The sequence below is a fragment of the Macaca fascicularis genome, chromosome 2 (genome assembly GCF_037993035.2).
Source record: "Macaca fascicularis isolate 582-1 chromosome 2, T2T-MFA8v1.1".
Classification (NCBI taxonomy): Eukaryota; Metazoa; Chordata; class Mammalia; order Primates; family Cercopithecidae; genus Macaca; species Macaca fascicularis.
In genome coordinates, this window is record NC_088376.1 from 2,520,680 (window position 1) to 2,533,468 (window position 12,789).

General features: G+C 37.9%; 1 protein-coding gene across 48 annotated transcripts in view; it reads right to left on the reverse strand.

The window, feature by feature from the left end:
- DLG1 (discs large MAGUK scaffold protein 1) overlaps positions 1-12,789 on the reverse strand; it is a 280,046-nt gene that overhangs the window by 41,204 nt on the left and 226,053 nt on the right. For all 48 annotated transcript variants that reach the window (XR_012430538.1, XR_012430539.1, XR_012430542.1 and 45 more), the window contains 2 exons: positions 7,682-7,796; positions 2,380-2,556 (listed from right to left, as the gene is read on the reverse strand). Coding sequence is in view for 40 of the 48 variants with exons in the window: in XM_065539664.2 (XP_065395736.1) it covers positions 2,380-2,556; positions 7,682-7,796 (292 nt within the window). In the remaining 8 variants the exon portion in view is untranslated. The remainder of the gene's footprint in view (positions 1-2,379; positions 2,557-7,681; positions 7,797-12,789) is intronic.

Here is a 12,789-nt window from a genome sequence, read left to right on the forward strand (position 1 = left end):
GTTTTGAATACATTCAAGAACCAAATGGCATAATTAGTTGTGGTTTCTTACTGTATTTCACGGGAGTAAGATTATATTCTGCAATGCTACTCATGAATTTGGAAATTGGCAGAGGTCTCAAGACATCTTTCTTATATTATTTCTTGCTTTAAAACACAGTCTCACAGAATTTTTGTACAAAATGAAAACAAAAGTCTCTCCAATGAAGCCAACAGTGTTTATTATTGGGTGCAGGCACAGAAAGCCTTTGCAAGGTATGAGACTCCAAGAACTAAGACAATTTTTAGGATCTCTGACCTTGATATTTAAGATGTAAGATTTCTACTGACTCAACAAGGCATAGAGGAAGCATTTCCGAATTTAAAGCAGACTATCTTCTATTTCTGGAAAAAAGTTATGCTGATTGCTGCACTGCTAAAAGAGGATTTGCCATCAACTGTAAGATCTAGCCAAATAGTTGGATCATGCTAAATATGTGGATATAGCCACAGCAGCTATAAGCCCCAAAATCATAATTATAAATCTTGATTATAATTTAATACTACTACTTTTAAATTTTGGCATGAAGGAAGAAATTCATGACACCAAAAACACAAAATTTAGGTCATCTTAGCTATCTACATCAACCATGACACTTTCAGTTTTCTCTTCACTGGTATAGCTAAATGGCACATTGACTTAATATATACTTAATTTTGTTTTCAGCAACTAGTAGCTTTAGATAAATTTCTACTTGGCAGCAAGCATCACTTGCTTTTTTTTTTTTTTTTTTGAGTTGGAGTCTTGCTCTGTTGCCCAGGCTGGATTGCAATGGTGCGATTTTTGCTCACTGCAACCTCTGCCTCCTGGGTTCAAGCAATTCTCCTGCCTCAGCCTCCCAAGTAGCTGGGACTACAGGCGCCCGCCACCACACCAAGCTGATTTTTGTATTTTTAGTAGAGACAGGGTTTCACCATATTGGCCAGGCTGGTCTCTTGGCCAAGCTCATCTTGAACTCCTGACCTTGTGATCTGCTCACTTTGGCCTCCCAAAGTGTTGGGATTACAGGTGTGAGCCATTGTGCTTGGCCCATATTTTCTAGTTATGTCAATGGTTACAAATCCATTTGAATAAAATTAAATGGCTGTGAAACACAATATAAAAAACAGCATAAAATCATTTTAGTAAAAGAAATTTATTTTTTCAGTTGTTCTGGTGATTATTTTTAATATATTAATTTAATATATATATACACACACACACACACACACACACATATTTTTAGACAGAGTCTCGCTCTGTCTCCCAGGCTGGAGTACAGTGGTGCAATCTCAGGTCACTGCAACCTTGGCCTCCCAAGTTCAAGCAATTCTCCTGCCTAAGCCTCCTGAGTAGCTGGGACTACAGGCATGCGCCTCCATGCTCAGGTAATTTTTGTATTTTTAGTAGAGACAGGGTTTTACCACGTTGGTGAGGCTCATCTTGACTCCTGACCTCAAGTGATCTACCTGCCTCAGCCTCCCAAAGTGCTGGGATTACAGGCATGAGCCACTGCACCCGGCCTAATTGTATATATTTAAGTTGCACAACTTAATGATTTTATGTGTGTATACACACACACACACACACACACACACACAAACACTGTGAAATAATCACTACAGTCAACCTAATTAACACATCCATTACCTCACCTGGTTACCTTTTTTTTGGGTGGTGAGAACACTTAGGACCGACCCTCTTAGCAAATTTCTTTTTTTTTTTTTTTTTTTTTAAATTTTTTGAGACGGAGTCTCGCTCTGTCGCCCAGGCTGGAGTGCAGTGGCGCGATCTCAGCTCACTGCAAGCTCCGCCTCCCGGGTTCACGCCATTCTCCTGCCTCAGCCTCCCGAGTAGCTGGGACTACAGGCGCCTGCCACCGCGCCCGGCTAGTTTTTTTTTTGGTATGTTTTAGTAGAGATGGGGTTTCACCGTGTTAACCAGGATGGTCTCGATCTCCTGACCTCGTGATCCACCCGTCTCGGCCTCCCAAAGTGCTGGGATTACAGGCTTGAGCCACCGCGCCCGGCCAAATTTCAAGTACAGTACTATTACCTATAGTCACCATGCTTATATATCAGAGGTCCAGAACTCACTCATCTTGTATCATGGAAACTTTGTATCTCCTCACTTCCCCATCCTCCTAATCCCTGGTAACCACCATTCTTCTCTGGATGACTTCGACTACTTTAGATTTCACATAAAAATGTGATCATACAATTTTAGTCTTTCTGTGTCTGGCTTTTTTCAATGAGCACAATGCACTCCAGGACCATCCATGTTGTCAAAAATTAAAAGAAATTTAAAAGAACATCAATTATTTATGTTGCCCCACATTCAAGTGGTAAGAAACAGACATACCTGCGTTTACTGGGAATCACTCCAACCTCATCACTCTCACCGTCTGGTGTAACCTGCCTGGCTTGCCACCATTCATCATCAGAAGCATTAATAACATGGAGGATATCTCCAAATTTGAAGTTCAATCCCTGACTGGGAAGGCCACTGTCTTTAGTCTTGTCATAATCAAAAAGGGCTCTAGAGTCAGAAGAAAAAAAGTCCATAATTGCTTGTTATAATGATATTAATCAACTTTTCATGGGGTTCTGAAAGTATATTTAATTTGGATAATTAAATATATCATAGTAGGCCAAATAACACCCAGTTCATTCTGCACTACATATAAGATGAGACAAAAAAGAAATAGTAAAATCAACTTGTTATGAAAATACTGTATTGTATTATCTGTGTCTTTCAATATCACAAGAAAAATTCTAAAAACGCTCTTGGCTTGTAATCCAATGGCAAGCTATATTGAATTCTAAAATAAAGACCAATCCAGAGAGTTTGAAATTAATAAACAAAAATTATTAAGATACACTCTTCTCTTTACTTTCATTAGATACATGTAGGAAAACAAATTCCCTGATAAATTAGATTTATTAGTTGTGGACTGTAAGACTAGATCAACATAGTGATTATTCTGCCAGTTAATTACTCCTTCCATTTGTTCACAATACTAGAGTTGATAGGGTTTTCAGAGTCGGTAACAATATGAACATTAATTACAGATGACTTCATCAGCTGCCAAATACTTTGGAAAAAGTAATAATTTAATATGGTAATTGCAAAGTTAAGAATATTTTAAAATTTGATAAAAAGAAAATATTGTGTCCTACCACTTGATTATGTACAATATTTAGATAAATCAAATTCTTAAGTCCAAATAAGCTCTCTCAAGAGTGTAAGAAAGAAAGGATCACAGCAATTACATTTATAACATAGTTTACTCATTCTTTTGTTCTAATTTGGCAACTGGAAATTAGGATGAAAATCATAATCTTTTTCACACTATCCAACATTTAAGAACCTATCTCTTCAAGTAAAACTCAAGAGGGGTGGAATTACTTGACAGCTAAATAAATAAACTAGTAGTTAATGGTTTTTCAAATGAGTTCTTTCAAGTCTTTTCATGGGGCTAAAGGTGTTAGGGAAGCAGGGGGAATCCTAAGTAGGAAGGCTCACTTAAACCCACTTTCAAACACAGAGAAGATGAGGGGACAAATAAGCATAATATAAAATAGTATAAAATAAAGTGCCTTAAGAGGTAATACAAATGTCAAGACATTCAGAAAAGGAAAATATTAACTTCCTACATTATTATAAAAATTCACCTTTTGAATCACAAAATCTAACTGTATTATTGAACAACAAAGGAAAAGAAATCACCCACAATCTCTACTTATGTTAGCAGTTTAACATTCTCTTTTAATATATTTGATTCATAAAAAAAGAAGCCCATGGAATACATGTGAGTTATTAATCATAACAGTGCAATGAACATCTGTTCACCTACTATCCAACCTAAGAGTACACACGAAACCTTCATCAGTAATTCACATTCACCTGCACATATTCCCTCTGTACTGATTCCCCTGGAGCAAGAGTTCCCCACTATTAGATTTAACTATCATTCTTCATATGTTTGTTTCTTTGACTCACTCTTTTTTGGTTGGTTTGATCATATAACACGTGAGTGATTAAACAATATAATGTATGTTTTGCTTGTTTCAGAGCTTTATAAAGAGGTTACTGTAGGTAGTTTTTTGTAGCCTGTTTTTTTTTTTTTTGGCTTTTCAAATTAAAAATACATTGACTAAAAAACCCCACAAGACTCAGGTGTGGTGGTGTGTGCCTGCAGTCCCAGCTACTTGTGACGCTAAGGTGTGAGGATCCCTTAAGCCCAGGAGTCCAAGACAAGCTTGGCCAACAGAGCAAGACCCCATCTCAAAAAGAACCACAAGGCTTCTGATTAACTACAGCAGACTGCGTCTATTTCTTCTCCATCCTGACTCATTAAAATGACAATAAAATAAGAAAAATACAAGAGAGGGAAGAAAACAGGGGAAGAGAGATTTTAACACATTTTTGGATGATGCTAATTAAATTCAGCAGAATGAAAGAAGCTATAAATGGAGTGTCAGCAGACAGGGTTATAGAAACAAGTTTTATTCCACAAGAATCCTGGAGATGGTCATAAATCAGAAGTGTACACTAGTACCACGGTAGGCAGGGATAAGTTACTGTACTAAAAACAGAAGGTAGAAACACTGTATGTAGCACTGACACCACCCCACCAAAGTTCCTTTTCCCCAAACCCACAGAAGACTAGAGGCTGAGTCTCCAGAGAAACCGAATTTGAGGAGCTGTATGCTCTGAAACTTGGTGGAGAAGGGGAAGATGGCTGGACTGAAATGGATGAAAACGAAATTCTAGCAACTTGGTTTATACTATTGGCAGGAGACAGGGGTTCTTCTCTAGAGATATTTAATTATACCAAAGAACAGAATGACGTGGGACAGCAGAGGAAATGTAAGAGCCAATTTATTCCTCCCTTTACCCCATTGTCTTCTAGTTAAATCCATTATCTTCATTTCTCTATTCATAAGAATGGAAAACAATGAAAGGAACACTGGCTATTTAAAGAATGCCTTATATAAAACACTACAGAAAAAAACCCCAAGAAAATAGGCTAGAAAAAAGGAATACAGAGAAAGCAAAGAATACAAAAAGCAGAAAAAAATCTCAGACACATGAGATTATGTCCACGAAAGAAATGGAAGATGAGTGAGCTCCTGGAAAATAAAACAGGGTATCATTCCCTCCCCCAACATTCCAAATTCTCTATTGGGGAGAAGGCAAGATAAGGTCATTTCGGACATGCTAAGACTCAAAAGGTACCTCCCACACATCTTTTCGCAGGAATTTACTGAAGGATGTGCTCTAGGAAGATTAATTCAGAAAGAAGAAAACATGGTATCTAGGAAACGTGACATCGTAGACACTCAAAGGGAACAGAATAATGGCAAAGGAAGTCCCAGCTGAGAGCTATACAGCAAGTTTACAGAGGAATTAGTCTAGACTGGAGCATAAAGATGGGAAAAACCTGAACTATCAGACCATATGTGTGACTATGTTTTCGTAATGTGAAAAGCTCTACAGTGGTTACTGGAAGATACAGAAAGATAGTTAGTAATAAGTATATGAAAAATTGATCAAATAAAATGCAAGACAATTATTAAGCCCAGGAAAAATGAAGGGGTGCGGAAGAAAGGAGGCAGCTCACAGGGCTCCACTTGACTGAGTCATGACAGCTATTACACAGTCACATGACTCTGAATGCTATTAGTTTTATTAACAGAGATAGCTATGTTTGGGTGATGGTGATGAGACTGAATGAGTGGTTTGGTACTACGGAGAAAAGTTCTCATCTACCATGGTTTTAAGACTAACGTATAAAACTGGTAAAATAGAAGATAGCAGTATATGTATGTTATTTAGAAATATAGAGGTGAAGGCTTCATATTTAGAAGTAAGGAGATGAAGGAAGTTTGCTAGGAAAATGGAGGATGCTTGTTCCTGGAGAATGAAACTAGGGGTTGGTGCAAGTGACAGTTATTTTTCATTATAAGTCTTTTGATAATATATGATTTTAAAAAACAGAAGCTGGGTACAGTGGCTCATGCCTGTAATCCCAGCACTTTGGGAGGCCAAGGTGGGTGAGGCCCTTGAGTTCAGGAGTTCGAGACCAGCCTGGCCAACATGGTGAAATCCTATCTCTACTAAAAACACAAAAATTAGCTGGGTATGGTGGCATGTGCCTACAGTCCCAGCTACTTGGGGGGCTGAGGCAGGAGGATCGCTTGAACTCGGGAGGTTGAGGCTACAGTGAGCTGAGACTGTGCCACTGCACTTCAGCCTGGGTGACAAAGTGAGACCCTGTCTTAAAAAAGAAAGAAAGAAAAGAGAGCATTACTTCTCTAAAAATAATAAAAAGTGAAGATGACTCACTAAATGTACCGAAAATAAATATAACCTATTATGTCGTGATTTTTATGCCTTTGTAAATATTTAATCAAGTACAAACAAAAGGCAACACCTATTAATTATACTAAAATTAGGAAATGTAGATAAGCAAAAAAAAAGAAAAAGAAAATGTAAAAAAGAGAGTAGAAAAATCCATGTTCTATTTTCGATGTATCTGTATATATAATATACTTTTAATAAATTTGGAACACAAGAGTTTAATAAGTATTGTTAGAATTGGCAAAGGGAGAAAAAAATCTGATGATTTAAGATTCCCACATCATTGGTAGGGTTATAAGTAGCAAAGAACTTACAGCAAAAGACAAAACGAATAGAAAGAAGAAAGTGAGAAAAGTTTCCTTTCATGATGTATCAGAGTAAGATTATGTGAAGACAGTAAGTCATATCATATGTAAACAAGCACAGAGTACCTGTTTTTGTGTATAGATATACATGTGTATAGGATACAGGTTTACATATGTAACATGTCTCTCTCATCAGAAGGATAAATGAAACATATTAGGAATGGGTCCCCCAACAGAATCAGGAGGACTGAGATGATCGTTTATAAAGAATGGTTCAATTACTTACAGTGCTAATGTTACAATAACGTATAATAAAGTCATCAGTTAAAGTTCTACCAGAAGTATACAGAATACAAATAAATTCGGATTTCTGTTTTAAGTCTTATAAGCCAACGAAATGAAAAAAAAAAAAAACCCAGTTTATATACTAATATCACCTATTTATTAGACCTATGTTGCCATTTAACCTTTATATTATAGGAAAATAACATATTTGCCTTCTCCCAAGTGTTTAAAAAAAATGCATGTAGAAATTTTCCGGATATGTATTATTTACTGAGGCTATTCACATTTTAAATTATAATTTACATATGCTTCCTTTGCTACTATGGAAATTGCCAAGGTAATTAAATGTTACTTGAACGGAAAATATATTAGAAAAGGATATAGGTTAAATCTAAGTGTTAGATATGATATTATCAACCTTGTGGCCACTACTAACACATCAATCTGAAAACAATTTCTGGTCCACAGAATTTTTTCCTTTATCATATCATTATTACTCAAGGATAACATAACTTTCATTAAAAAAAGTATTAATTCAACAATATTCCAATTCTTGAAAGACACACTGTCAGAGAATCAATAATAAAAAACAACACTGATTTGTAATATATTTTCTTATGGTAAAACTAAATAAGTTATAGTGAAAAATATAAAACAATTTACATTCATAACTAAGAGTTGCCATAATTAGAAGTAAAAAAATTTACCTGACATAGAGGGATCGCTTCTGGCTAGTTCGAAGAGAACCTGACCCTGAACTAATACTACTATTCATCATCTGCTCCCGTAAATCATGTATTTTAGCTTCAAAACGACTGTATTCTGATGGAAGAAAAAGAGAAATAAATTGATGTATTTTCAAAAAATAAGTTATATGAAGATAACATGTTATATAGGTAAACTGTCCTATAACTGATTAAATGTGGTTAGAACCTTAAAATAGTAATATGCATAAGATTTTGCCCAACACACAAATTTCAAAAAAAAATTATTAATAACCTAAATGTACCATAATTTAGAATTGGCTGAGTTAGAATTTTTCTACATGCTCTTTTAAAGTTTATACCACATTTAGTCAATTAAATGACAATTTCCACGCAGGAGACAGCAGTAATCTTATTACTGTTGAATTTAAGTGTAAATTTTAAAAATCAGGATTTATTCTAATTTTTATATTAAGGAAGAAACCTATAATAATAATTAATACACTAGAAGCTTTGATTATTGACTTTTTCCCCTTGAGACGATCAGTTCATTTTACATACTTCAATATGGAACTTGTGCAGGGTCAACACTAAAGGGAAAAATATGCCTTAAACAAGTGATAAAATTTATTTTAACTCATTTTATAATTTATAAATTGTCAAAATTCAAAAGACACAAAAACAATCTGAAGTAACATTCACGAATATTTTTATTAAAAATATTTTTATACCAAAATATGATTTTGAAAATGAACTATTTAAAGCTACATATTAAAAACTACTAAATCTATTAATAACAAAAGTTTAAGCACTTTTTAAAAAATACTGCAGTTACATGGTTATAAACACGTATCTTTTTTTCCCCTCTATTTACAACAAACAAATTGCAGACAACTAGGTCATTTCCAATTTGAGTTTCAAGCCTGTCTTACAGCAAACAACTTCTCTGGGAGTTTGTATAGGTTAAGATGACAGAGTAAGAGTAAGCATGTTTATCGTTGAGTTAGTCTTCCTTTCACCATCATCATCAACTTTTTTTTTTTTTTTTTTGAGACGGAGTCTCGCTCTGTCGCCGGGCTGGAGTGCAGTGGCCAGACCTCAGCTCACTGCAAGCTCCGCCTCCCGGGTTCCCCCCATTCTCCTGCCTCAGCCTCCCGAGTAGCTGGGACCACAGGCGCCCGCCACCTTGCCCGGCTAGTTTTTTGTATTTTTAGTAGAGACGGGGTTTCACCGTATTAGCCAGGATGGTCTCGATCTCCTGACCTCGTGATCCGCCCGTCTCGGCCTCCCAAAGTGCTGGGATTACAGGCTTGAGCCACCGCACCCGGCCCATCATCATCAACTTTATTTTATGGATAATAAGCTCAATTGAAGCAATAATTCATCAAAAAGCTTAGAAACATTTAAAGTTCCACATTAATATCTAACAAAATATTTTACTATCCTTTCAAAATTATAATAAAACACTTAAAAAAAAAACATAAATAGCCTTAATAGAATGTATCCATCATAATTAAATAATTATCAATCCATGGCAAGTTGTCTTTAGTACATGTAGACACAGCTAAACCACAGATTGATGAATGGAGATAATAAAAATATATCATGAATTTATACTGGTTTTTCTAATGAAAAATTAGGATCACTGGGTTTATACTCAATCTCTTCTATTTTAGCATTGTATCTGCTTTCTTGGATATGAGTAATTCTGGTTCTCAAGATAGTGGAGACAGCAGAACAAAAGTACCGGCATAATGACTTACTTGTTTTATCCAATATGACATTTACAACAGTGAATTACACCACCAACACTACTACCATGATATCATTACCGTAAACAGTTAACTATTTCCTGTAGCTTTTAATCCTTAGGCCATAGCTAGAGATGTATGGTTGAATTATTGTTTTCTTTTTTTATTTTCAGAGACAGGGTCCTGCTCTGTTGCCCAGGCTGGACTGCAGTGGTACAATCACAGTTCACTGCAGCCTTGAGCTCCTGGGCTCAAGCAATCCTGCCTCAGCCTTCCGAGTGGCTGAGACCATAGTGCGCACCAACATGCTTGGCTAACTTTTTAAAAATTATTTTTGGTAGAGATGGCATCTTGCTATGCTGGCCAGGCTGCTCTTGAACTCCTGGCCTCAAGCAATCCTCTCGCTCTGGCCTCTCACAGCTCTGGGATCACAGGTGCGAGCCTCTGTACCTGGCCAATTACCATTTCAAAATTACTTGGAATAGTTCCTCCCTGAGTATTACTGTTGCCAAGTGGACACACATTTAGATTCATTTGTACTTTACTTTCAACTTCAATTTGCCTTTTAAAATTTTCATTGTTTTTTTTTTTTTGAGACGGAGTCTCGCTCTGTCGCCCAGGCTGGAGTGCGGTGGCTGGATCTCGGCTCACTGCAAGCTCCGCCTCCTGGGTTCACGCCATTCTCCTGCCTCAGCCTCCCGAGTAGCTGGGACTACAGGCGCCGCCACCTCACGCGGCTAATTTTTTGTATTTTTTTTTTAGTAGAGACGGGATTTCACTTTGTTAGCCAAGGATGGTCTTGATCCCCTGACCTCGTGATCCGCCCGTCTCGGCCTCCCAAAGTGCTGGGATTACAGGCTTGAGCCACCACGCCCGGCCTATTGATTTTATAAGTAGGTAAAATAACTCCACAGTCAAATCTATAAAACACAGGTATTTAAAAGTCCAGTTTCTATCCCTTTTTCTCATCCTATTCTGTCCTGATCCTTATATGTAAACATGTAAACAATATAAAGATACACACAAACATGCAAATACATTTACATTTATTCCATATTTTTATATCTGTATATATGTATGTATATATACACACAAACATACATTTCTCTTTTTTCTTTTTCAGAGGGAGTCTTGCTCTGTCTCCAAGTTGCAGTGCAGTGGCGCGACCTCGGCTCACCGCAACCTCTGCCTCCCGGGTTCAAGCGATTCTTCTGCCTCAGCCTCCCGAGGAGCTGGGACTATAGACACACGTCACCACGCCCAGCTAATTTTTGTATTTTTAGTAGAGACGGGGTTTCAGCATGTCGGCCAGGATGGTCTCGAACTCCTGACCTCGTGATCCGCCTGCCTTGGCCTCCCAAAGTGCTGAGATTACCCACTGCGCCCAGCCAACATTTCTCTTCTTTCCTCAACAGTAGAATACACATTTCTCTGCTTTGCTTTTTTCACTTAACAGTAAGTATATCCAGGGCCAGGCGCAGTGGCTCAAGCCTGTAATCCCAGCACTTTGGGAGGCCGAGATGGGCGGATCACGAGGTCAGGAGATCGAGACCATCCTGGCTAATACGGTGAAACACCGTCTCTACTAAAAAAAATGCAAAAAACTAGCCGGGCGAGGTGGTGGGCGCCTGTAGTCCCAGCTACTCGGGAGGCTGAGGCAGGAGAATGGCATGAACCCGGGAGGCGGAGCTTGCAGTGAGCTGAGATCGCGCCACTGCACTCCAGCCTGGGCGACAGAGCGAGACTCCGTCTCAAAAAAAAAAAAAAAAAAAAAAAATAGTAAGTATATCCAGAAGATAACTGCACAGTATATAAAGATGTCATCCATGCTTTTTTTTTTTTTTTTTTTTTAAATACAGCTATATGCAGTCCTTTGTTTTTAACCTTTACTTCTTTGTTGTACGTATGACTCTTATATACTTCACAGGGTTAAATTCTGCTTTATTAGCAAGCCTGAAAATTGTCTGTTTTCATGAATTAACTTTTGATGTGACAGAAATTGTTTGTTCTCAGTTCTATTCTTATCATCCTGTCTTATTTATTCAAGCTTTTAACATAAATAAACCAGTAGCAGATTGTATTTTCCAAAGATGCCCGCATCCCATGCTCTTGTACACTGTGACCTTGCCATTTCCCCATCAGAGGCGGAATCTAATTCCCCTCTCCTGGAATCTGGGCTAGTGCTTTGGGTCATTTGTATGACAAAAAATGTGAAAGTAATCCCGTGTGACTTTCAAGGTCGGATCAGAAGAGGCCATGAAGCTTTTGCCTGGTTCTTCTGTAATGCTCGTTCAGTGGAAGCCAGGTACCACGTAACAAGACTGTTCTAAAACCACCACACTGCAGAGGTCACATGATGGTAGTCCGAGCCCAAACTTCCAGCCAGTACCACCAACGCATAAGACAAGGGGAGCAAAGCCAAACTGGGCCCTCCAAAGCAGCTCATTCGCCACCCAAGTCCCACTAAGTGACCTCAGTTGATGCCAGAAGGAAAACAAGAACCATCCAGCCAGAATCCTGCCTGAATTCCTAACCTACAAAATCTATTAAAAGGCTGTTTTAATCTATTAAGCTTGGGGTAGTATCTTATGAAGCAATAGTAACCGGAGCACAGTCTTACTATATGGTTTGTTCTTTTAAGTGTGTGTGTAAAAATTCAGACTCACGCCGGGCGCGGTGGCTCACGCCTGTAATCCCAGCACTTTGGGAGGCCGAGGCGGGCGGATCACAAGGTCAGGAGATCGAGACCACGGTGAAACCCGTCTCTACTAAAAATACAAAAAATTAGCCGGGCGCGGTTGTGGGCGCCTGTAGTCCCAGCTACTCGGGAGGCTGAGGCAGGAGAATGGCGTGAACCCGGGAGGCGGAGCTTGCAGTGAGCCGAGATCGCGCCACTGCACTCCAGCCTGGGCGACAGAGCGAGACTCCGTCTCAAAAAAAAAAAAAAAAAAAAAAAAAAAAAAAAAAAAAATTCAGACTCACTTGTCCTTCTGTTCTAATGGCAAGCTTTGGTTTGGCTTTTGTCTTTTGGTCTCCTCCTACAAGCAATCTTCCCAGATCTGATTGCAAATACTATACTTTTATATCCAGTTAAATACTTTAAAACAATTAGGAAGCTTATTCTGTTTTCATATTATCTGCAAATTCTTCCCTCATTTTGTAATAACTGTACCTTATCAAAATTGTCAGAGTATATAGCTTTTTCATATTATACACCCTCTTCCTTATAATCATCTTCATTAATGCTAACACCAGTCCTTATGTCAGTATCCCTCCTCCTATCATTTTGGATGTCTGAAGATTGTTCTCTCTCCCCAGGAAGTGTTTATACGAACACTATAACTCTAATTATTTGTTGAT